Genomic DNA, 25,718 nt, shown 5'->3' with positions numbered 1-25,718 from the left:
CGTTGTTATTCTCTTGTCTCTATTTATTTTCTCCTTAAAGTTATTTCAGTTTCTTCTGCGTTATTCTCTGGCATCCCGACATTTGTCTACGAAGTCTGAAATGACTGTCCTAATCATTTAGTTCAGTGTGTCCATCCACATTTTCAAAATCACTGATAAAAATGTAATTCTGTTTAAGAAAAATGTGTTAGATTTTAAAACAAGGCTTGACCCCATGAAAAAATAAATCATATTTTGTTTCTTTGATAAAAGTGATTCATATTCAGGTTAAAAATAAAACATGGTAAACACAGATTAACTTAATAATGGGCTGTGATTTTCCCCACTTCCATGGGTGTTTTGCCGCCTCCTATGGGTTTGGATCAAAATCATTTAGCAAGCTGGCCTTGCTTTGAAGATGTGTCCCAAGATTTATGATAATTATTACAAATATTCATTGAGTTATGATCATTTTCTTTTTATACCAACAAGTCAAAAATCTGGGAGTCATCAGGTTTTTTAAACATATTTCATTCTCGTTCAAAATTCAGCCCAACATATTTACAGACCTTGAAATCTCCTCTAGATTATGAATGAAATGATGGCAGTCACCAGTCTTTGATATGAACTAATGGTTTAAAAGGTCCTCAGGTAAGTAAGAGGAACGATGAAGAAGGTTCCTAAAACAATCTCTGCAAGCATTGGTCATGATTAGGAGGAAATTTCTTTACCAAAAATTTAATCAGTACTTCTGACTGTTTGTTTGTTTGTTTGTTTGTTTGTTTACTGTTTCCTTCAAGAAGTTGTAGAAACTGAAGTGGCTGAAGGCGAGTCAAATAGAACAACTCACTCCATAAATGACTGAAAAATCAGTGACTGAACTCTGCACAGAGTTAAGGATGTGTTTTAAAAATGAATCATTTCACAGTTCATGTTTTCAAAGACACTCATTACAGAAATATGAGGGGGAAAATGGACCAACGTTATAATGTCAACTTTGATTATTTGTGGTAAGAACCCTCACAGGTCTCCAGGTTTCTGGACTCTGTGGTCGGGGTCAGATTTATATCATGGAAAAATAAAGCGGTTTGGATCTCAGAACGCAAAAACCATGCAACAGAAGAAAGAGATGAAGCAAAGCAACAGGTTTTTCATTTGCATTTGACATGGTTTCTTTTGGACACCCCAGGGGCGCAGCTAGGGATTTAGGGCCCCTAGAAAGAATATTACACAGCCCCCCCCCCCCCCAACTGGCCAGCCAAGCAGAAAATGTTACCTCATTTTTACAAATAATCCTGCATTTTAATGTATTTTCGAACCATAATTTCCCCATTTATGAGCAATATTTTTACTAAATTTACTTGTACTTTTCTGCAGCATTGGACTATACCATTTGGACATTTTTAAGGGGGGAGCAGGGCCCCCCAGTATTGTATTTTACTTTATTTGATACTAGTTTCAGTCTGTTGCCCGACTCATTTAGCCACTTTTGATTCAATAATGACACTAAATGCTAAGGAAAAATAAATAAATAAAAACACCTTTTTCATTGCAGGCCTCTTAAGGGCCCCTCCCCACTGTGGGCCCAAGTAATCAGCACCCTTTCCCCCCGTGTTACGCCCCTGGGACACCCTCACAGCCCACTGAAAATTGCACCATGACCCACTTTTGGGTCTCGACCACTACCAGGTAAATATAATTTGAAAGACTGGATCCCTTTTATTTTTAATCAGAAGTGTATTTTAACGGCAAAGACCATTTAAACATATGGTAAAGCGTCTAATTCAGTGGTTTTTCAACTGGTGGGTCAGGGCCCAAAAGTGGGTCATGGAGCTATTTTCAGTGAGTTGGATATGTGCTCAGAGTCCACACTGTACAGAAGCCCTAAGAGGACATACATCAATATGTTTTATTTTAATCCATTTAGCCATGATAATGAGAAAATATGGGATGTATTTCCAAGATCTGGACGTATTTTTCTCATTGTCTCATGATAACTAAGTGTGTTTTCCAGTGATGATGTGTTTATTTCCAAGGATCTCTTCAAAAGAAAAAAAAGCCAAAATTTAAATTTTATCACAGGATGTAAGCATGCATAACATGATTTATGTTATTGTTTTGTTGCCTTTATTCTGAGGAGACAGGTTTAGATTGTGAAGGATGGAAAGCCTCATGATATGCTTTTAAATGTGATTGCTTTGTCTCACTTTGTTCAAATATGTGTTTATTTCCATCTAAACTCTAGACTGCAACATTTTTCACTAAAAAATGAAAGTGGATGAACATTTTAGATTTTTAGGTGACTGTTTCTCAGGCCAGAACCGCTGAGAAACTCTGATTTATTTAAAACAGAATAATAATCACTCTTCCTCACACGCAGCCATCAAGTTTTTAAAGAAGATCACCAGAAAACAAAAACTACATTAAGGTGTGTTTATTTTTAGACTGGGTGTGTTTGAAAAAGAACTTAATCATGACCTGATTCGATTCATAAGGATTTTTTTTTTTATATTTTAGTGTAGGTTTTTGTCAGGATGTGTCCTGATCTGAGAATTGGTTGTTCATTTAATTGTTGTTTTTCTCCATGGACCGTAGAAACTCAAGTTTGCAGAGCAAATTCACCTTTTTAAGCACAGAAGACACCATGAACCTTATCTTAGCATCATGAATTCACATAGAAATAAACTGCAGCGAATCCTAAGGTTAGAAATGCTTGAACCAGAGGGTTTTTTGTTTTATTTATTCTAATAAATGACTGTATTAAATATCAAACAAAAACCTGGCTGCACAGCATGAATTTGCGTCAGTATGTTCTGATTTTAAAGCAGGATTTTTTTTGTAATTTCTGCTCCATATTTCCATTGTCAACAGCTTTTATTTTAGGCCAAAGAAATCCAGATTTATTCCCAGTATTCCATCTTTGAAATGACACTGCTGTGGTGAGGCTGGATGTCTTGTGTGATTGTGTGTGCGAGACTTTGGGAGAGGCCGATCAGTGAATAAAAAATGAAATGATAAAGCAGCTGTTCCATATTTATTACATGGAAGGCACTTAAAGAGGAAATCTGTGCGTGTGTCTGCGGGAGCAGTGTACCAAATGTTTGTGGTTTTTTGCTTTTGCTTTATTTACTTATTCATTTATTTATTTGTTCTCTGGTGAGCGGGATTACCTCTGAATTATGGAACAGTCCCCTTTCTCTCCTTAAGTAAAAAATAACATCTGTCCGGCAAATGGAGAGCTTAGTGTTTCTCTATAATTAATGGTAAAAGCCTCCAGAGCCGCACATAAAATATACATCCTCCATGCAGGACCCCCGTAACAAAGAGAGCGAGAGAATGCAGAGAGAGAGAGGAGGAGGAGGAGGGCAGCGGGTCAGTGAGAGGAGATGAAGAAAAGCAGAGAGTAGATTAAAGAAAGCGCTCAGTGTCTTCACTCTGAGTGGGAGAAATGTGTGTTTAGAGGCGCAGGAAGAGCTGCACAAACATGACATGATATTATTCCATTCTAGCAGAGTTGAGCCACAGTATTTATTTGAAATGATCTGGTTTTATCTGCCTTTGCATTGCTGCTCCGACTAAAGGAAGAGAAGGCAAAATTATCAATGAAGCATGTTTTAAAAACGAGGTGATTCACAGCTTCTTACAAGACAAAAAACAGCAGCAAAGCTGGGGATAGAAACGTTAAAGGGTAGCATTTAGGAATGATTTGAGCTATTTAAACCACAGGTGTCAAACTCAAGGCCTGGGGGCCAAATCAGGCCCGTGGAATAGTTAAACACGGCCCGCAGGATGATCTGATATTTCTGTTCTAACTGGCTCATCAGTCTGAGGTCTGCAGATTTCCTCAAGTATGAAAATGTAAATTTATCTTTGATGATTTAAGATATCCTTGTTAAGTCACACAATCTGAAAAAGCAAGGAGTAAAAATATTCAGATAAGAAGTCAGGAATGTGGGAAGAGAAATTAGTTTGTGTTTTATTTTCACATTTTCAATTTAGCATCTCACAATTATGAGTCAAACTTAGGATTTTGACTTTTTGTTTCATACTTTGAGCATTTCAACTCATAATTTTGACTACTCAGAATATTTTGAGCATTAAGATTCATAGTTCTAATTTTTAAGTGATATTTTGACCTTTATAGCTAATTATTTTGTATTTTGCCTCATATTTTTAACTCCAAACTTTGATGTCATAATCCCAGTTTGACCTTTTAGACTCACAGTTTAAAATTTTGAATCATATTTTGACTTCTAATTTCATGATTACAAATTTTATTTCATATTTTGACCTTTTAAACTCATGATTTTGACTTTCTTTCTAATATATTTGCCATTAAAAAACATTTTTCAATTGCAATTTCATGTTTTGACCTTTTTGAACTAATAAATTTACTTTTCTCAGATTGTGAGCCTTTAAACTTTTCTTTTGAACTTTTTAAATGTCAAAATCTATCATCCGTGCTACGTTTTTATTTCATATTTTATTACTGGTGAAACAAGGTTGACAGTTTATGGTTAAAAAGGTGATGCTGTTAGGCCCTCAGGTTGGTCCTGGATCCAGAATCCGGCCCCTGCTGTGACTGATTTTGACACCCCTGCTTCAAATTATTAAAAATCAAAGAAAAGATCAAATGAAAGGAGGAAAAAAAGGTTGACCAAGGTTGGTTTTTGCAGGCTGATACAGAAACTGGTTGTATTTATTATGGAAAACAAAATGTGGCAAAAGTTAAAATGCATGATCAAGTCAAACCATCCATTTTCTATACCTATTATCCCGTTGGGGGTCGGAGGGGTGCTGAGGCCTATCCCAGCTGTCATTAGGCGAGAGGCAGGGTACACCCTGTACTGGTCGCCAGTCAATCACAAGGCTGACCTATAGAGACAGACAACCAGGCACGCTCAAATTCACACCTATGGCCAATTTAGAGTCACCAGTTAACCCCTAACAACCATGTTTTTGATGCTGGGAGGAAGCCAGAGTACCTAGAGAGAACCAACGCGTACACAGGGAGAACATGCAAACTCCGCACAGAAAGGCTCTGACCAGGACGTGAACCAGGGACCTTCTTGCTGTGAGGCAACAGTGCTAACCCCCGCGCCGCCATGTAGCCGCATGATCAAGTCATAAAGCAAAATTAGCAATACTGAGCTCAGCAAAGATCAATGGAGTAGCAGGAAACAGGAAGTGATTCCACACACTCAGCGTGGGTTCATCTGTGCATCCTCACGTCCTCGTTTTCCCTCCACCATGATAAAGGATCATTGAAATCCTCGAGCACACCTGCAGAGGATGAGGTGAGAGGAGTCAGCATTAGTCTTTTGACTGAAGAGTCTGTGCTGCATCTGCATCAGGAAATATACCGATGTGCTTTACAACTTTACAGAGTAATTTAATCTAAAAAGATGTGGCATGGATTTAAGGTTGTAGTTTAATTGGTTTCATTTTATTGAACATCATGAGTATAAATGCAGAGCCTCTGCGGTGGATTACTAGTGTTGGACTCAACACCACATGAGACACACGAGGTCAAGACTAAGACCATAAAAATCAAATTTAAAAAAACATGATATAACAGGCCCTGCAGGTCTGTTTCCTGATTGAACTGTCCTGTGAAAACCAGGAAAAAAGAGTGAGGCTGACAAAAGTAGAGTCTTCTTCCCTCGCTTCTGCCACTCTCTTTATTTCTCTTACATAGAGATTTGTATTTATTTCATTTAAACAGAAATTGCATCTTTGTTACTGCTTTTTTTTTCCAAGAAGCTTCCACATGTTTCTTTTCAAAACCAAATTGTGTACAATTGTGTAAAAAAATTAACATTCTCATATCTCTTTCTTATGCAAAGTTTTGCTAATTAAATCTTCAACATGTGCTAACAACTCAGATAATGGGAAACCCCTTAAAAGTATGAGAAATGCTGGTAAAGTTGACATCAACCATCTAATATATACTCAATAAAGAAAACAAATGGTAAATATTGACCTTTACAAGTTTAAGGAATGCCAAAGGAGCCTTACAAGGAAAACAAAAAGCAAAAGGAGCACTAAAACAAAATACAGGAGTCATAACATGCTGCTCATAAGTAGCGTGCTAGGCTAATACTCACTAGCATCTTGCAATGCAGATATTATAATGACCAAAATGCACATACTGGCACCAAAACTACAGTCATTACGACAGTATTTAAGCAAACTGTTAAAGTTGTTTCAACATTGTGTGTTTTATGATGTTAACTAACCTGTGAAAACCAGGAAAAAAGAGCAAGATGGACAACAAGTAGTGTTTTCTTCCCTCCCTTCTGCCAGTCTGAAGACAGGTGCTGCTGAGCTCATGCAGCCGTCTCCTAGGAAGGTTGAGCCCCCTAGTGGCGTAATCTGGAACTACAGCCAAACAAGCTGTATACAGACATTACAGTTAAAATGCTCCCATTCACAGACTTTTGCATAAAATTCAACACATTATAAACAAAATACATTAAAAATGGGACCACACATTTCTGTGTGTCACAATGACAAGGTTAAACAGTTAGATTGCATTCTCTCTGTAATTTTAGTTTTCTTTTTAATAGGTTTCTTTTGACAGATAAAAATAAAATGTCTGCAACTCTTTCAAAGCACGGCATGCAAAAATTTAAATCTTAACAAATTTGTTCAACTAACTTCTTGTAAAAAAATAAATCCTTGTATGTATTTAAAAGCCACTGACATGTCTGGAATTATATTAAATATCTGAAAATGAGATGTTTATCTAGATTTGTCAGGTGACTGAGGCCTAAAGTAAGTGTTCAGAGGTTTTTCTAAGATGGACTGATGTCTGAGCTTTTGCAGGTGTAGCTGTTTGTTGTTTAGCAAGAGCTTCTCCTTATTATCACATTAATGAAGTCGAAGAACAGCAGATCGGTGCTGGTCTCAACCAGTCTTGATGGAAAATTCTGAGACAAGACCAAGACATTCAAAATGTGGTCTTGAGACCAGTCTCAAGACCAAGACCGTTCTTGAGTACTACAACACTATAGATTAGTGTGCAGATCATGAGAATGTAAATGAATAAAAAGCCTCAGTATACATAATAACACAGATCTGTTCATGCATGAGGATATTTCAAAGGAAGCAACAATGATTAATCTCATCAACCAAAGAAAACCCACTGACAATCACGTGTGCCACATATTTCTAAGTTTCCCCTGGTTGGATCCCAAACAAGCTGCATGTAAATAAAGGATTATTTGTTTCTTTACGTCTGAAATTCCATACCGTATTTCTATGATATAATCTAAAATGCTTTTGTAATCAATCAGTCATCAGTACATGACATTTCTCAGATGGACGCTGTGAAGTGAAGGATTTCCCATGTTATCCTCTTTTTCAAAATCTCTGTGTGAGGAGCTAAGACATGAGAGACAAGATGAGTGAGAGATGCAGGCGGATGCAAGAATAAACTGAGAAATGTTTCCTTCATTCTTTGATTTTTCTCATCAACTGTGGTAGGTACATAAAAATGAAGTATCCTGTTAATCTAAAACCCTTTTTGTTTAATATCCCTCAAACAAATGAGGCTAACTAGAGGACTGATTCTTACTTTGGGTGCGAGAGGTCCCAGGTTCAAATCCCGGGTGAGCCCCCATCTGTTACAACCAGCTCTAGAGAGAAGTAACAAAAACCGATGGATTTGGTTAAAACAAAAGTTAAAGTTACTTGTTAAAAAAAAATTATAATATAACAAAAAAAGGGAGGGACATAAAAGAGCAATACTAAGGGGCATGTGTGTGTAAACTAAAATGGAACTAAATCCCTGACATGTGCCTTAAACAATCAAATTCTGAATGAAAACAATTTACTAAGATATGCACATTATAATTAACAAGACAAATGCACATGAGTTAGAACAATTCAAATGTAACAATAGCAGACATCTGGAGCTGAGCCACGCTGCCACAGACTGTTTTCTAGGTGCAGGTCCTCACTGATTGGTTAATTGCTTCAGTTCAGCTGCTCACAAACCAAGCCTTTCAGAATGTGCTATTTCTCATTCAAACACACATGTACACTCTCATACAACAGACCGGATGCACACGGAGATAATCAGCCAGCTTAAAGAAAGAGGGGTGGTGACACCTAGTGGTCTAAATATGTAACTGCAATACTCAAACAACTAGGGATTATTTTTAAAGTAAGAAAAACCGTGTTGTAAGTATATACGGATGATTTCTCTTAGAATTAATACATATATTTGGGGGAAAAGTCTTTTCAGTGCTATTTCTTTAAACTTTAAATGTCTTACTAATTAACTAGCTTATTTTTTTTTTTACTGTTGGACATTTTTACACTGCAATACAGTAACATGAAAAAAATCTTTGGAGAAATACAGGAAGGTCATGGCTTTTGAATATAATGTTTATGTTTTCTTTTACGATATTTTATTTTAACATGGGCTTTAGAACTGATATTTAAAAATGATAATCACATCATTTAACTTCATTTTTAAAATATATTTGTAGTGTCAGTAATAAACTTTTTATGTTGATGCTGATTATAAAAATGTCTTAGTAGTCAACAGAATATGTACGATCAAATCAGCTATAAAGTTGTCCCTCCTCTACTTTGTATTCTCCGCTTTTATTTTAACAATGTTTAATATTTTTGTTGGACTTTGATGTAATAAACTGCGTGACGTTGTCAGCGGAACTCGTGTTTAAGAATCGTTCCCCCCCGGACCTTCATAGATGCTGGACGGCAGCGATGGAAAGATGGCGGCGGCCATGGTACAAATGTCATGTTTGTACCGGGGGATGTTGGCGGTCAGGGCTACCGGCATCAGGCCGCTGATCCCCGGGCTGGTCCCGGCTCAGTTTCGGGCTTTCTCAGTGAAGAAGACGGATCCGGGTCTGGAGGAGAACCCGTACTACAGCAAATACCAGGACAAGATCCAGAAACTGCGCAGGTCAGAGAGCTAGCCTAGCTACATGCTAACACAAAACTATGTTATAAATGTGAGATCTTAGATTTAGCGAGTTTTTTCACTTTACAAACTGTTTAAAAACGTTTATCTAAATAGAGATAATTAAATAGTAAATTCTGTTAATAATTCAACCACCAAGGAGCCTAAATATGTGAACAGTCAACCTTTAACTGATGTTTTGACAGACAATTATTTAAAAAATAAATTATAAAAAAACATTAACAAACAGCTGTTTGGTACAATAAAACATAGGTAATCAATCTGCTGCATTGTTTAGATCTATAACACACTGAAGATGTAAAAAATTACAAAATGACATACGAACCATTTACCTGATTAAGGAACATCAGGAACAACTGAGGCTGGAGAAACACCAGGTTGTTGTTGGATAAGCGGAGGAAGATGGATGGGTGGGTGGATGGATGGATGGATGGGTGGATGGATGGATGGATGGATGGGTGTGATGGTGCAGGAGGTCAGGGAGGGGCTGTTGGTTTAGGGCTTTATGGGTGAAGAGGAGGATTTTGAATTGGATGCAGGAGACAGAGAGCCAGTGGAGGTCTTGGAGGACAGGGGAAATGTGGTCATGGGAGCAGGAGTGGGTCAGGAGATGTGCTGCTGAGTTCTGGATGTATTGAAGTTTATTGAGGATGTGCCATAAAGGATGCTACTGCAGTAATGTAGTGGGAATGTGATGAAAGCGTGGATGAGAGTTTCAGCTGCAGGGAAGGAGAGTAATGGATGGATGCAGGCTGTTTTTTTTAGGTGAAAGGAGGCGGTTTTAGTGAGCTGGGTGACGTGCTGATCAAAGGAGAGGTGACTGTCAAAAATGATACCAAGGTTGCGGGTGTGAGGTGAGGGGGACAGGGTGAAGGTTTGATTTTGGAGGCTGAAGTTATGGATGGATTTGGTGAGGGATTTGGGGCCAGTGAGCATGCGTTCAGATTTATTGTAATTTAGAGAAAAGAAATTGTTAGTCATCCAGGTTTTTATGTCAGAGAGGCAGTTAGTTAATGTGGAGTGTGTGTCTGTGCTGGTGGAGATGTACAGTTGGATGTCATCAGCATAACTGAAAATTAAGTTACTGAAGTTTAAGGTCTAAACTTAATTTAAATGTTGCTACCAATATTTCCTAAAATAATTAGTAAATATCAACATATCAGATATCAGCAGAAATCCAGAATTGTGCATCCCTAGCTGTGAGAGAATAATTCCACATGACATTTTAAAACAGCTGTTGTAGAGGTGGGACTTTACCTGGAAAACCATGTTTGGAGATCTGTATTCTCCTGTTGATATTGTCAATAAGGAAAGAGGATACTCTACTGTACAACCCCTCAGTACTTAAAGTAAACTGTAAATTAAATACTTTTTACTTTCACCTTAGTTGATTTATAGACCAGTACTTTTAATTTTACTGTAGTACATTTGAACTGGAGTAACTGCACTTTTACTTGAGTGCAAAATAGGGCTGGGAAATTAATCAAAAATTAGATTAAATCACAATATGGCCCGCAGGAATTTTCAAATTGTAGAAGCTGCAATGTTTCTTTAACCCGACATATGTGTCAAATTCCGGTTTAAAACTTTTTATTTTTTACCACAGTGATGTTATTCATAGCAAATCATGCAGTCATTCAAGTGCCTTTTTTAATAGTCTATACAAATTCCTACTTTCTTTATTTTTGTACATTTTTCTTTTAAATATTAGAATGACATAAAAATGATAACTCCTTTCAATACAACAATTCATATTCATTTTACAATGCAAGTCAAAATCATCACGATTTTTTTTTTTTTTTTTGTGCAAAAATTTCCACCCTAGTTTAATCTTGTCTTGTGTTGGTTTTGATAAAGAATGATTTATTACTTGTGTTTTTGGAAAATACTTGGGATGAGGAATTTCAGAAATAGCTGCATATCAAATCACAATATTGGTAAAAAATAATTACAATTAGATTATTTTTCTAAATTGTTCAGCCCTGGTACAAGATCGTGTACTGGTAAAAAGATTGAAAGAACCATAAACAGTAAAATGTGATCCTTCTTGACCACAGGGTAAAATGTAAATTAGGGATTGCCATTTTATTTATTCGGTTTAGGAGTATTTGTATTACTTATCAAAACTATGTAATTTTGATACTATGGCTGCATAAAAATAGAAGTCCTGGACACTCTGTATTTTATCAGGGCTGTCAAACAATTAACATTTCGATGCAAAGTTCATATCAGATTTTTGTAGTTCATCTTGATTATCTCCCTTTAAATTCCACTATTTTACTTTTAAAATTCTTGTTTAATTTTGGATTTTTGTATCATCTTTAACTAAAGCTGTTCACAAACTTCATGATTTTTAACTTGATTTTAGGCCACGTTGGTTCCACCAGTCGTAGGGGCATGCTGTGACTGTAAATGATAACTTATCTAAATAATCCTCTAGTGTGTGGTGTCTATGGGATTATTTCACAGCTCCAAATCATGTCAGAAATCATTTAAAAACTTCTTATGACTTTGAATTTGGTTTGTACTCAGTCTTTTGTTGTGGTAAAATGTTATTAAACCAGGTAAGCTTAAAGAGCATCTCTGACTCCTTTCCTCTCTTTTCTTTTTACCTTTTTTACTTTCAGTTTGTCTGTTAATTTAAAAATTCATAAATGTGGCAGGGTGAAGGAGACAATTTATTATTTGTCAACAAACATGTAAAAACCAGGAATAAAGTATTAAAAGAATGTATTGGAGATCAAATCTAAACTTAGGGCATCTATGAACTCATCGTACTTCTCTTAAAATGGTTACAGCAGCAGCAGAGTGGATGATTAATAAAGTTAACTCAAACTATGAGCATGTTTTATCAAACTGACTTCTCTTCAAAATTTAGTTATTTTAATAGCAATCCCAGAATAAAAAAGAAAAAATTACTGATTTTGTGTGTTTTTGTTTTCAGTGCCAAACCACAGGAGTACAAGGCTCGGCTGGAGAAACGGCACGAGACGAAGAGTGAAGTGCTGGGACATTCGAAGCAGGCAGAGTTCGTCAGGCTCATGGAGAAGGAGGTAGAGTATCCGTCTGGATAAATACTGGATAGAAAACTTACAAATCTGCTTTGAGATAAAGAGGAATCCTGGGAAAAAAGCAAAGAAATGTACACACAACCTTACTGTACACATAGTATTCCTGAACCATATGTAGCACGAATGAAGTGGCAGATATTTGTGTTCCTTTAATAGTTTTAAGCAGGGGTGTCAAACTCAATCACCGTAGGGGCCGGATTCTGAATTTAGGTCTAACCTGAGAGCCTGACAGGGTCAACATTTAACCATAAACTGTCAATAGCACCAGTAAAAAATGGGGTAACTAACTGAGCACTGATGATGAATGGTTTTCAGATTCAAAAAAGTCAAAATTACAAGTTTAACAGCTCAAAATCTGAGATGAAAGTCAAACTTATTAGTTCAAAGGTCAAAAACAAAATTTAAAGTCAAAACAAAGATTTTAAAAGGCAAATATATGAGATAGAATGTCAAAGCTGGGTTTGACATTCTGTTGAGTTTTAAGAATGGAAATATTACATAAAATTCAAAATCATGAGTTTAAAAGGTAAAAACATGAGTTAAAATTTTGAATTGTGAGTGTAAAAGGTCAAAATGTGGGTTTAAAAGTTAAAGGTAGGAGTTGAAAAGGTCCAAATATGACTTTAATTCACAACTGTGAATTTAAAAGGTTGGATTTTGATATAAAAAGTCAAAATTGTGAATTTAAAAGGTCAAAATATAAAATTAGAAGTCAAACAATAAATTTGATTGTGAGATGCAAAATTGAAAATATGAAATGAAAACAAATTGATTTCTTTTCCACATTCCTGACTTTTTATCTAAATGTTGTTAGTCTTTACTTTTTCACCTTTCAAAGGTTAGGTTTGCGTTTCTATACTGTAGTAAATCTGCAGACCTCATACCAGCGGGCCAAATACAATAGAAATATGATGTGATCGGGGACAACCGTACCACCGGCCATATTTGCCCCCGGGGCCTTGAGTTTGACACCCCTGGTTTAAAGAAACATTCCCGTGTAGACGTTGTTTGGAGTCCTCTTGACAGAGAAAGCTGAAGGAGAGATAGAAATGTGAAGTCACTTTTGATTTTGAATCGTTGTAGTTGGAGGAGAGGGACAAGAAGGCTGCCAGTGACGGAGCATCAGGAGGCTTCACAAAAAACAAGGTGAGATGGCGGGAATCAAGTTTTATCTTTGACTTTATTGTCGTCCTTGATTTTATTAAGATATAGTTCCTAATCTCTCAAACACTCAAGTTATTCCACATGCCTTGAAACAAAAAAAATGTAAATGATGTCCAAAAATTAGTATTTTCTGGTCTTGTCTTTTAAGCACAATCATGGATTTTTTTTTACATTTAAAATCCTTCTGAAAGAGTTTATCAAATTTCAGAACAGTCATGTTTTGGTTTGATTAGCTGACTCATTGTTTAAGCTTTTGCTGGGATATTCACGTCTCTTTTTTGCCAATTTTACATCTTTTCTAGTGTAATTATGGTCTCTGTTTGTGCATTTCTAAAAAAACAAATAGTCTTAAAAAAGACAGTTTTCAGGGTTTTTGCTGAGTCCCTTGTAGCTTTTATTTTTTAAGAAGCTGACGTGATGATAATGTACAAGTGTACTCTGCTAACACACTGTGTATCATGTTATCAGACTCTGGGCTCCATCCTCAACCTGGAGATGATCAAGGACAAAACAGGAGAGGAAATTTCAGAGGTGAGTCTGTGGAATCTTTTTATTTAACCATTAATGACCTCATTGTTTTCTGCTGTTTTTAATCCATTAGAAATGTTCTTTTTCTTCCAGCTTTGGATGAAATATTACTCAACTAAGGACACAATCAGCGCTGCAATCCCAGTGAGTTCAAGACCTTAGAATGAGTGTCATTATTCCTCAGCTAAGCTGTTACATAGCCGACTGTGGTTGCTTTTTCAAATAATCTAATAAACTGACACCCCTTATGTTGTCAGGCACAGATCTATGATGTGATTTTCAACAGATCGAGGTCATGTCAGATGGTAAGATCACCGCTGCTCACATTGAAACGTGATGAAAAATCTGCAGGAACTGAACTTTCATTGACGTGTTGTTAAAAGGTTATTACCCTCCCTCCTCTTAGTTCCTGTACGCTCTGCCTCAGAAGGAAGGTTATGAGTTCTTTGTAGGCCAGTGGTCCGGACACGAGCTTCACTTCACCTCCCTCATCAATGTCCAGGTAAAACCAGGAAAATCTGACTCTGGGCTTCATAACACATTTATTTTCAGGATTTTATGCCTTTACTAGAGAGGGCTGTGGTTATAGCAGGGAAATCTGGGTATAGAGCAGATTCACAGAGTTAAAGTGAGCTCAATAGAAGTTAATTTAGGTTTTTTTCCCTCCCTTTTGGTGTTTAGATGCTCGGTGAGAACGCTCCCAGTCAGCTGATCCTTTACCATTATCCAGAGCTGAAGGAGAAGAAGGGCGTCGTCCTCATGACAGCCGAGATGGACCCAAAGTTTATCGTAAGTCCTCTTTTGTTATGAATGATTACAAAAGACAAATGTACATCGGAAATGAGGCTGCTGTGATCTGGATTTTACTCTGTCGACAAAAGTTTGTAAGAGAAAACCTTTGCTTTCTGCTCACATAATGAACCAGTAAGACCTTGTCATTTCAAACATTTATTTTTCAGGTCTGTTTTTTATTTTTTATTTATTTATATTTATATTTATTTATTTCATTCAATAAAAAAAAAAAACTAATATCATAGCCAATGTTTTAGTTCAACTTCTAATATATTATTAATTTTCTTAATTTATGATAATTGTTTTTATAGATTTCTAAACATTTAAAGGATTTATTTTTCAACTTTTAATATTTTATTTCTATTGATTATTATCATTTTAAATTATTTTTATTTCGTTTTTTTGTAGAATATTTAAATTATTGTGATTATTATTTTATTTATTTGTATGTATTTTTATTTGATTCAGTTCTATATTGATTTTAATTGCTGTTATCATTTTGGTTTGCAGTTGTTGTTATTCATAATTCTTTATTTTGTTTCTTCTTAATTTTTTAAATCATATTTCTATTGTGTTTTGAAAATTTGGATATTATTGTATAATTTTTATTAATTTATCAAATATATATATATTTATTTATTTATTTTTATTATTATATTTTTTAAATGACTTGTTTTATCCATGATACCTTTTATTCTTCATACATACCATAGTGCTTATTTTGCATGTATCATAAGGAAATTATGTTTAAAATTGTTAACTTTGAGCCACTGTCAGTCATGATCAACTTTTTTTATTTCTCCATGTTTCAAAAGGATTTTTTTTTTAATTGTACAAATGCATCATTTGTTTGGTTCATAAATTGTTGAACAATAGTTTGCAAATGTTTCATCAAAGTCCCAAAAAACATCTCCTTATTTTGAATCAGATCATTTTGACTAAAAGTTATAATACTTAAAATACTGAAACCCAAAGTGATCATAAAAATGTCTATAAATGTTAAATTTTACCAGTTCCACTAGTGTCTTCAGCGCTGGGAAAGGATTAAAACTGTTTTCTCCAAACTTTCGTTTACTGTCTTTGAGTTGATCCATCTGTCCTTCCTCTCCAGACCGTCCACCAGGCTCAGTGTCTGGCCAATCAGGTGCAGCTGTTCTACGGCACGCAGAGGCAGGAGACGTTCCGGTTGGTTGAGACATTTAACCACAGCCCTGCAGACTTCAAACACATGTCGGTGATAGCGGAGCTGGAGCAGAGCGGTTTGGGTCCGGCGATTGCCCCCCAAGGATCATAGGTACGGACTGAGGACGCCAAGCAGCTCGCCTGGTGTCAGATCCCCAGAGACTTATAAAATAATTTAAACCCAACATGGCAGATGTGCTTCAACACACCAGTTCTTCATACTGTACCTGACGTCTGCTTTTAGGCCAGAATATTAAAGGAGCATCAGGAGCCTCTCATGAACTCTGTCATAGACATACTCCTGTCATGGCATCAGCAGTTCATCCTTTAAAAGTCTATAAGCCAGTGATTAGAGACGTAGTATTCTGTATAAATCCAGAGAATAAACTCCTCTGTACCCCACCCTCCATACCAGAATGGACAAAAAGGACTCTATTAGTCCTGCAGCAGCTGTGTTTCAACGTTTTACCGCCCCCTAGTGGTCATAATTCATTCAAGCGTCTCTAATAATAACAGCGTTTTCTGTACCTCTCTGATATGTTCATTCTAGATGTGGTATGTCAAATGTGAGACAAAACCGGAAACAACACAAAACCAGAACATGTGCAGGATGCTTTAATAAAAACTGAAACAAAACAAGAGTCAGCAGTAATATTTTAATGTGATAGACATCAGGTTTCATCACTGTCATTGGCTAAAAAGCCAATATATCTGAGTAAAATGTTATGGTGTTAAATGATGACATAAGCAATATAGTGATATCGTTCATATTGATGCCTGCTGTGATGAATACATATGCGGAACTTATTGTAAATGTTTTTGGACAGTTGAAAAGGACTTCAGTTTGTAACAAACTATCAACAAAATGCAGCTGGTGTTGTTTCACTTTTCATTTTTATTGTATTTACACAGAAAGAAATAAACACTGTGCAAAACCCCAAATGCAGTGCTTCAGGGATGGTCAGATTTTCAGTCAAAACGATTCCTTTTATACAAAAGACAACTTGCTCACACAGAGGATCAGATTTCCATCATTACAAGGACGCAACGTTGGTGATCTCAGTAAAATCGAACCTTGAACTTAGAAAACATCTTAAGGGTTTTAAGACTGAAAGTCTTAACGCAGTCTTGGCATAATTTGTCAAGTTATGCAAGGAACCAAAAAAAGTCAGCACTGAATGTTTTGTTAGGGCCATTGAAGATAAAACACATGGGCTGTTTGAAAAAAATTATCACACTTATAAAATAAACCACTCTGTGTGATTCAAATGTGTCCCTTCATCTGTTATATTATCTTAAAGGGCAGCCATAATCATGTAACAGTGAGTTTTTATGCATCATTTCAGGTCCAACCTTCGGCCCGGAAAAATGAAGCCAATGCAGAAGTGCAAAAAAATTGCAATACAGCGAGTGTCCACTTGAGGCTGGCTGCAGGAACACTGGAAGTCCCGTCTGAACGCCTGTTAAAAAGCCACACTAGTAATTAAATCCGATAGGAGGCTTGTACCTATTTGCTTAGTTAAATCGCTAAGAATGTTTTTATTTTTGCAAATTGAACACTTGGAATAGTTGTAAACAGCTCTAAACATGGCCTTTTGTAGCTTTTCTCTATGTACAAATCACTAGTGATAGCCAGATGAGGCTTTCTTGCCTCTGGGGGACAATAAATGTATAACAGGCAGAGTGATTTAGTGTCCGACGTTAAGGTTTTTAAGTCAGCACTGAATGTTTTGTTAGGGCCATTGAAGATAAAACACATGCACACACACTTCTTTCTTAAGAAAACTGTATTTATTCATATTCATATCGTATTTATCCATTGGTCCGGGAACAGTCTGTTGTTTTTTTTTGCCTCGAGACAAGCTCTGTGTTGAATTGATTTGTCATGGCTCTCCAAGTTCTGTTTTCTGTAGCTATCGTTGCTGCAGAAAAATGATCCCTTCTTATTGGGTTAATTATCCAATAGTAATTATCCGATAGGAGGCTTGTACCTATTTGCTTAGTTAAATCCAGGTGGCGATGTTTTTTTTGGCCAGGCATTGTATATTACAGCGTTTTCAGGTGTATTCAGTAGACTTGTGCTTACACGGAAATTTCTTGAAATGCCATGTTTGAGGAAAACTCTTTTAAAACAAAAAAGAGATAGATCATTTTTGTCTCTGTGTGGACAAGGCCTTTAACTCACTTAGAACCAATCAAAAAGATGGAGCTGAGGCAGAAGCCTAATGACAAACAGCCACAGCATGCTGACATGCAGTCTTATCAGCCATGCCCTAGTTAAGCAGAACGTTTACTCATAAAGCAGGTAATGAAAAATGTCATTCCTGTACAGCATGTGCCCTTCAAAACACAAACTATTCCAACCAAAACTGCATCAGAAACCACTGTAAACATGTTTATTCCTACTATGAAAATGGACATTTCAGCATGGATGATTATGTAACTTCTCATGCTTCTGCAGCCAGCTTTTGTGGACATTTGAGGAACTTCTGTTTCTTTTAACTTGTGTCACACACATTGACATTGCTGTTTTTTTCCCCTCATCTTATATTTCTGTTTTAAGCTTCAATGGCCCTAATATCAAATTTAGTGGTGGTGAAGGGAGAACAGAAATCTGAGTAAAAATTGTGCCTGTCCCCTCTGACTTGCTGTACTCTCTGTTGACGGACCAACATGGCACAGACATTTTCCAAAAAACAACAAAAAAGCTTTTTTTAAGCTGGACAGAACAATAATATGCTACATTTCTCACAATTCATTCTACATTGATGAAAACATTACAAAAAGGTCAAATAATGTTAATTAAAGGACATTTTTCTCCACAAGCATCCTTGTCTGTTTCCCATAAAATTGTTTCTAATATCAGCTGACTGTAACAGACAGCACAGTGACTGGACTTTAACAACGGTTTGTGTTCTCAGAAACATTTAAGATGTTATAAAATACACAGACAATATTCCCATTCAATATTCACAGTGCATTTAAAAACTACAAAAACAATAAAACCTCTGAAGTGCTTTGATGATCTAAAAAATCAAAGTATTCTTTTACAACACTGATCTGAGGTGAGTCTACTGTTAGTAAAGTTAGGTGTAAAGATCAGGTGATCTGATTGAATCTATTAAAAGAAAAAAGATCGCAGATGTTAAGTGGAGCACTTCAGTGGTTTAAAATGTGACTTTAACAGAGATATGTAACCTCAGAGACCACTTAAGGATGATATAAGACACAAGGAAGATGCTGAAAAGATTACTGTGTAGGCTCTCAGTCATAAAGGTAATGGTAATCTGAAGCTTGATCCAAAAGGGGGTAGCTGGGCTCGGTTACAGACAGAAATTTAAGAGTACAGGACCCCACATATACGGGTCAGTGCCTACTATTTGATGCCCACAGCCACTGCATGGGGGCATCAAATAAATGGCTAGGTGTCATCAAAGCCCTGCAACATACAGCTCAAAGGGTGCCTATAAGGACAGAGGGGAAAAGGAGGGACGAGCAGCATCTCATGGGGGCACTAAAGATGTGCAGCTACTCAAACTGGACCTTCATTAAAACCTCCAAGATGTAGAGGACTGACAGGTCAACATCAACGTCACTGGTTTGTGTGAGGGTGACAACTTGACGACAAAGCAAGAAAAATTCTGACATGCTAGTCTTGCTGAACCATTGGGCATCTTGGACGCATCATTAATGATGTCACACAACAAGATCATTTGTCGTTCCCGATCAGTGTTAATTTTGTCGACTAAAACTATGACTAAAAATGTTTGTCGACAGTCCTTTTTTCCATGACAAAAACTAGACTAAGACTAACAAAAATAGATCTGTGATGACTAAAACCAACAAAGAGTAAGTTTAGTTTTCGGCAGATGACTAAAACTAGACTAAAATGTAACTTAGTTTTTGTTGGTCATTAAAAATCCATGATATTTCTCTATTGTGGGTAAATCTGTCAAAAAACAATGCATCTGTAGCTATTCTACCTCTCAGCTGAAGAAAGCAGGGACCCCAGGTTTAGCATAGTGCAGAGAACACACAACCACAACTTGGTACCAGATTTAGGCAAGAAAATAAATGCTTGGACTAAAAGTAAAGACTAAAATGTGAGGACTTTTGAGGACTAAAACTGGACTAAAAGGTTTTAGAGTTTTCACTAACTAATATTAGACTAAAACTAAAGAGTAGAAATGACTAAAATGTGACCAAAACTAAAATGCATTTAATCTAAAGACTTAAGCTACTTTCACACTGCCTCTCTTTTTCATGTCTGTTATGCCTTCGATCCGCAACGCCGTTCTGTATGAAAGTGACCGTTCCGCAATGGGGGGTCAATCTTGCCCCACCTCTGACCCAGATCCAGAGGTAGTATCAAAGCCGTAACAGACTTTTCCGCAGCGAGTGTAAAAGGATGTCACAACATTCCCCAAGGGCGAGTGTGCGCTGCTGTCTCCATAAACGGGAGATTTAAAAACCAGCCCGGTGTAATCAAGAGGCATTTCATGGGAGAAAACAACGTGGATAAAACAAAGAATAATGTGGATTAACTGGAGAGACTGCGAGGTTAGAGAGCTGATCACACTCTGTACAGGAGAGGAGAGAGCAGACACATCTCTGCTCACAGCAGTGTCTGAAAAGTTCCATGATGTGTTCAAGTGAGCTCGGTACTCTGAAGTTTCCCACCTCCGACGTAAATATGTGCACTGTGGCACTGCTTAAAGTCAGACCTCCAACTCAGAAACATGGAGGAATCCAGAGTTTCGAGTTTCATTGAAAGCAGCAGCTCGGGCAGTGGCTGCCATCTGATTACGGGACGCTGGTGTGTGTGTAAGCTCTGGCGTGCACGGCTCTGTTACAGCTTTGTGTGAATTGCTCATTGCTGAACAGAGATAGACATTCCTTTTCACCTTTATTGCGGAATCTCTGTGTAAACACGGCTTAAAACTACAATTAAAACAGCTGTCAAAATTAACACTGTTCCCAATGTGCAAAAATTGCCAGAGGTTTAAGGATGAGTTCCGATGTTGCTGTCAGGCCAAATCTGGCTGGATTCGTGTTGTCCAGGCCAGCCTTTAACATTGGCCAAGCTAGCACCTGCTACCAGAACAGAAGGCAATCTTGATAAGCAATAACATGCAGAAAATTAAGTTGTGATGCCTTGACAGACATTTGTCATACTAGCTTGTCTTAAAAACTATTCAGTGGTGTAGAAATAGAATTAAAGTGTTCAAAAATATTTATTTATGCAGACGTAATGATCAGGTGAATTTTGGATTGGCTCACGATGGCTAGCACTTCCAGGATTACCAGAAAACAGGTTTAAGAAACACTGGTTGAGTGTGTAGTCTGAGAAATTGTTTGAAACTGTCCTTCTGTCTGCAGTTTTCCACATTTTAAGATTGTTTCACCTTTGGAAATCATCCAGTATGTAGCCTTTACCAAGCCCAGTTACCCCGTTTTGGATCAAGCTCTGGATTATAAAAAAAAAGATGAATGGAGCTGTCAGAGGTGATCTTAATTTTCACTTAAAGCTTTGCCAGCTGCGTTGCATAGTATCTTATCATGACAGATGTCATTATCACTAACTCAGACAAATTACAAAACTGTAGTACTCAATGTTCGTTAGCTGAGATGTGCTGAATGTGATTAAATATCTGCTTTTCTAAAGGATCAGCATTGGGGAATAAAATGATGGTATATTTGCTGTCATTTTTCTAACTTTTCACTTCTTTGCTGTAATTTGTTAAAACTGTCACAGAAGCCCTTTGGACACAGAATGAGTGTAACGGTGTAAAAGCAAAGCTCCCTCAAACCAGTCAAACCATGAAAAGCCAGAGTCAAATAAATACTTTTGTCTGTTGAATCAATGCACATGTTTTTAGCTGCCTGGTTGTACACAGAGCAAAGGAGAAACAAAAGTTTATCAGGTTTGTTTGAAGCTATTTAAGCTAGGTTATCCTAGGCCTGTGGGCAACAAACTCTGACAGAACTTAAGAGTTCAGTTTAAGTTCAAACATTTATAAATGTGGCCTAGCCTCTGTGTGGGAATTTGCCTTCATTCACTCCAACTTATGCCTTTTTTTCTATGAAACCACTCTCAACAACACTTAAGACTCAAAGGCAGCGTGGTCCAGCTGCACTTTGAGGTGATTTATCATCATTCTCAAGGCAGCAACATTTAACTCCTCCCTCTGTTTTCATGAAAAAATCATCACAATGCTACACATTACATTATTTTCTTTGACGAGTGCCTTCACATATTTACAGGCATTGCCAAATGTGTTGGTCTGTGCTTAAGTCAGAATAACAAAGCTAAGATACTTTGTTGCAGTGCCCTCTGCTGACATCTATCAGTCTGAATGCAGTCCTCATACCTCGTTGTGATTCCCTGAGTGGTTCCTCTGCAGTCTGCTCTCAGTACATGGCCTCGGTGTCTCTCAGGCTTCCAAACGACAAACTGAAAGTGCTTCCCAGTCTCTTCGTCAGCCCGCTGCCTTCCCTTTTCTTCTTCCTGTTCCAGTTTAATAAAGAGGCTGAGCTCTGGCCCTTAGCTGCGCCTAGCAGACGCTGCTGCCGGGTGTTTTCTTTATAACTGCCGTGGGACAGCATGAGTGCCCTCCTGTCCGCCTGCTGACACACACAGGTAATGTCATGGTGGAAATGTGGCTGAGCACAGTCTTTTTGAAACAGCAGTCAATCACACATTCACTCACTCTCTTTTACCTGTGTATCATGAGAGTGTAATGTGATCACACTGAGCTCCACTCCTCTTTCATTACAGTTCTTCAGCATGTGGACTACCTCACTGTGTTTGGACCATTTACAGTCCTGTCCATCCACTGCTACGATATAGTCTCCCTCCCTCAGCCCAGCCTCCTAAAGAACACAAACATCAGGGAAGGATTTATTTCACATCAATAATTTGACTGATCTGGTCTGAATCATGGACTTATTTGTTTACAAGTGGACCAAAATGTGTGATATGAATTTCTGGGAGCTTGTGCAAGTATGTGGGTATAAAATTGTATTATTATGACTTGGATAAATACATAGGAAATTAAGATGAACTGGTCTAAGATGAGCTTGCACACCTACTGACTCTGAACATAATAATCACACAAAGCACTGCAGAAACTGATGAGTCAGTGAATCCCATTTCTACCCCTTAACCCTTCCCCTTCGTCTACCCCTTCCCCTTGCAACAGAGTGGTAAGGGTAGGGGTGAAAAACTTCCCCTAAGAAACAAGACGCCACTTGATTGCAGTTCATCATCACACATTGCCGATAAACAGCTTTGTCATTGGAGGTGACTATGAAGCTTCAACCATCTCGTTCATACTGCGTTGATCTTCTCCACTTATTTATACAATTAATAACCCTTGTTTACATATGTAGATATCAAAAATAAAATAAAATTTAATCCTCAGTGGCTAAAGATTAAATATATGAGAAAATACAACTGTTGTGTTTTCTATAATCATTATGCCAAAAATATTTTTTCATTTTTATGCGCCTCCTTCGTAGTTTGTTGTGCCATTTCGCAATTGAATGCAGTGCATGGAGGGGAAATTCATCATACCCCTTGGTTTCAAGTGTGGTCCTGAAAAATCTTTGTTTCAAGGGCTATGTAGCAATTGGCCCTTAGCCCTACCCCTCGATTCAAAAGAGAATTGGGACACCACTTCACCTGATGTGAACGCGCAAAACCAAGGGGTAGGGCTAAGATAAGTGCTAAGGGGTAGAAATGGGATTCACCCTAAATCTCAGAGGAGTTTGTCTCACCGCTGCACAGCCTCCAGGCACCACTCCAGCCACCAGGACGGGGGAGTCTCCTCTGAGCGTGAGACCCAGTCCTCCCTCTCCCCTCTGCAGGCAGATCACACGCACAGGACCCCAGCGAGCCCGTGCACAAAACACTGATAGAGGCCCCTGCAGGAAAGAAGAGCTGTCTCAAGTACCCGAAGGTGCTGCACTTTTTCATGTTTGTGGGATTTTTTAGCCTACTTTCTCATACATGAATGTCTTACCAGTCTTTGGAAAATATCAGACACTTGGACAGTAGAAAAGTTGGGGGGAATGATGTCTGGTTTGTGGTGTGTATGAGCTGCAAGCACAATAAATCATCACTTATAGTTAAAAAAACATACCGTTGTCTTATTTAAACCACCTAAATATTATTCTGTACTTACATTGTATCTCTGGAGCCTCTGCTGTTTCATCAAAGTCGTCCTCCCGGTCCAGCTCTGAGTATTTATCCAGAGAGCGTTTATGTGTAAGAGAAAGCACATCCTGCAGGATGTCCATCTTCCTCAGGATCTTGCAAAGACCGTGGACACGCATGGCCTCCTCATGTCTGATTACTGCCCGCCGCAGGTGAGCTTTACCTTAAGACACATTGGTTTAAAAGACAATGTTAGAACAAATAGTATAAGATTAAACTGATTCTTAACACTTCTTTTAGTAATGAACTTTAAGCAGCCACCAGATATTTTTCTTTTGTAATGACTCTCTGCTGTGTGTTTTGACTAAATAGAACCATATTTTTTTAACTCAAGAACTCACCAAGCTTCCTCCTTTTTTCAGGGTCTTGTAAAACCTGGATGAGCGTTGGCTCTGCAGGAACATTAACGTAGAACTGGAGGAAAGCTTTCTCTGCTTCCTCATTACCCTCCTCTTCAGCAGACACTACAGAACAAGACAAAGTAAGGTAATACACAAGGATACAGTATGACAACAAATATTTAAGGTAAAAAAAAGTTGAAATGATTGCATTGCATCTTATAGTTTCAGAGTTTTCACCAATAAAATTCTGTTTCAAACACTTGAAATGTGTGGGTTAAGTTGAAACAGATATTTTTTTCTTCATCTCTGTAGATTTATCTCAAAACTTTCCCCTTAAACTACCTATGGTGCTCAGCCTGATGTCTTATGGCCAGATCAGACTACTCAATGTTTTTGTCTTGTGCGATGGCAGTGTGTCAGACTATACAACCAAGGTTTTGTGCTGTCTGTACCAACAGACTGACATCTAGCCTTGGACTAGTCCAGGCAACTTAATATGACTCTACAGAGGGTATACACAGAAAATTTGACAATAAATTTAAAACTTTTTAAAAGCCTTACTCATGTCTAAATTGATTTATCCACTTTTATCCACGGCATGAAGCAGCTTCAACGCTCAGGCCCTTGGACACTGTCTATCACTCCACGCTTAGATTTATAATTGGTGATGGATACAGCACTCATCGTTGTGTCTTATATGAGAAGGTTGGTTGGCCTTCCCTTGAAAACATGCGCAACAGACATTGGTTTTTATATATTTTTAAAGCCTTCATTGGAGAAACTACCACCATACATCTTAGACTTGTTGGAGTGGAGTTCAAGCTCTTACATGTCCTGCTCCACTGATTGGTTAGTTCTGAGTTCCTCAAGCTTGCAGTGAACTTGGTAAAACTGCATTTTCCTTTGATGCTCCAAGCTCATGGAACAAACTCCAACAAACTCTAAAGATTGAAGTCCTACCCTCTCTTGCAGAGTTTAAGACCTTGGTTTCCAGTCATTTTGTTTCTGTGATTTTTTAAATTGATTTCTGCTCGTTTTGACTGATTGTATTTGACTGTTATTTTTTCTTGCTTGTCCTGATGTGCTTGTAATCTTGACGACATTGGAAATGAGGGAAACCTCAATGTCCTTTTGAGAATAAATAAAGGTTTCAAATGAAACTTTTAATGCTTTTTAAGACTCCACGGACACCTTTTCTACAGATAACAATAGGAGCACTGACAAAGAATATAACAGAAATCAGTAAGAGTGTCTTACATGTGTGGTCACAGAGAGCAACAGCGGCATAGTAATGTGACAGCGCACGGAAGTGTTCAGATTTGACTTGAACCATTGATGCCCACGAAAATGGCACGTAGTCCTTCATGAGCGGCTGTGTCATGCTCTGCTGCACTAACAGGTAGACGTCTGACACCTACATGACAAATACAAATATCACACATATACATGTTCAGATTCCCAGGAAGTCAACACCAACGACACAA

General features: G+C 37.6%; 2 protein-coding genes across 4 annotated transcripts in view; one reads left to right on the top strand and one right to left on the bottom strand.

The window, feature by feature from the left end:
* Positions 1-8,700: 8,700 nt before the first annotated feature.
* Positions 8,701-17,148, top strand: atpaf1 (ATP synthase mitochondrial F1 complex assembly factor 1). 2 transcript variants are annotated; one of them, XM_041791908.1, is made up of 10 exons: positions 8,701-8,920; positions 11,883-11,991; positions 13,093-13,155; positions 13,642-13,704; positions 13,795-13,845; positions 13,959-14,006; positions 14,108-14,203; positions 14,383-14,490; positions 15,605-15,787; positions 17,022-17,148. In XM_041791908.1, the coding sequence occupies exons 1-9, from the start codon at positions 8,703-8,705 to the stop codon at positions 15,785-15,787; spliced, it is 939 nt and encodes a 312-aa protein (XP_041647842.1). In that variant the 5' UTR covers positions 8,701-8,702; the 3' UTR covers positions 17,022-17,148. The 2 variants fall into 2 exon arrangements, with proteins under 2 accessions (XP_041647842.1, XP_041647841.1); XM_041791907.1 differs by lacking the exon at positions 17,022-17,148 and having other exon boundaries at positions 15,605-16,311.
* Positions 17,149-19,758: 2,610 nt separating this feature from the next.
* Positions 19,759-25,718, bottom strand: part of rhpn1 (rhophilin, Rho GTPase binding protein 1) — a 30,990-nt gene continuing 25,030 nt past the window's right edge. The window contains exons 10-16 of one of the 2 annotated variants that reach the window (XM_041790689.1): positions 25,492-25,648; positions 24,235-24,357; positions 23,862-24,056; positions 23,700-23,776; positions 23,455-23,601; positions 22,396-22,548; positions 19,759-22,302 (exon numbers count right to left, since the gene is read on the bottom strand). In XM_041790689.1, the coding sequence (XP_041646623.1) occupies positions 22,087-22,302; positions 22,396-22,548; positions 23,455-23,601; positions 23,700-23,776; positions 23,862-24,056; positions 24,235-24,357; positions 25,492-25,648 (1,068 nt within the window). In that variant the 3' untranslated portion in view covers positions 19,759-22,086. The remainder of the gene's footprint in view (positions 22,303-22,395; positions 22,549-23,454; positions 23,602-23,699; positions 23,777-23,861; positions 24,057-24,234; positions 24,358-25,491; positions 25,649-25,718) is intronic. The other variant, XM_041790690.1, reaches the window with a different exon arrangement.

The sequence above is a fragment of the Cheilinus undulatus genome, linkage group 7 (genome assembly GCF_018320785.1).
Source record: "Cheilinus undulatus linkage group 7, ASM1832078v1, whole genome shotgun sequence".
Taxonomy (NCBI): Eukaryota; Metazoa; Chordata; class Actinopteri; order Labriformes; family Labridae; genus Cheilinus; species Cheilinus undulatus.
Note: the sequence above shows the minus strand (reverse complement) of the source record. Positions and strands in the feature narration are given on the sequence as shown.

Bases quoted from the DNA above. Each gene is read 5' to 3' on its own strand.
- atpaf1 (XM_041791908.1), top strand. From the start codon at position 8,703: ATGCTGGACGGCAGCGATGGAAAGATGGCGGCGGCCATGGTACAAATG. The intron at 8,921-11,882 runs GTCAGAGAGCTA...TTTTGTTTTCAG, and splicing joins AAGATCCAGAAACTGCGCAG to TGCCAAACCACAGGAGTACA. The intron at 14,204-14,382 runs GTAAAACCAGGA...TTTGGTGTTTAG, and splicing joins CCTCCCTCATCAATGTCCAG to ATGCTCGGTGAGAACGCTCC.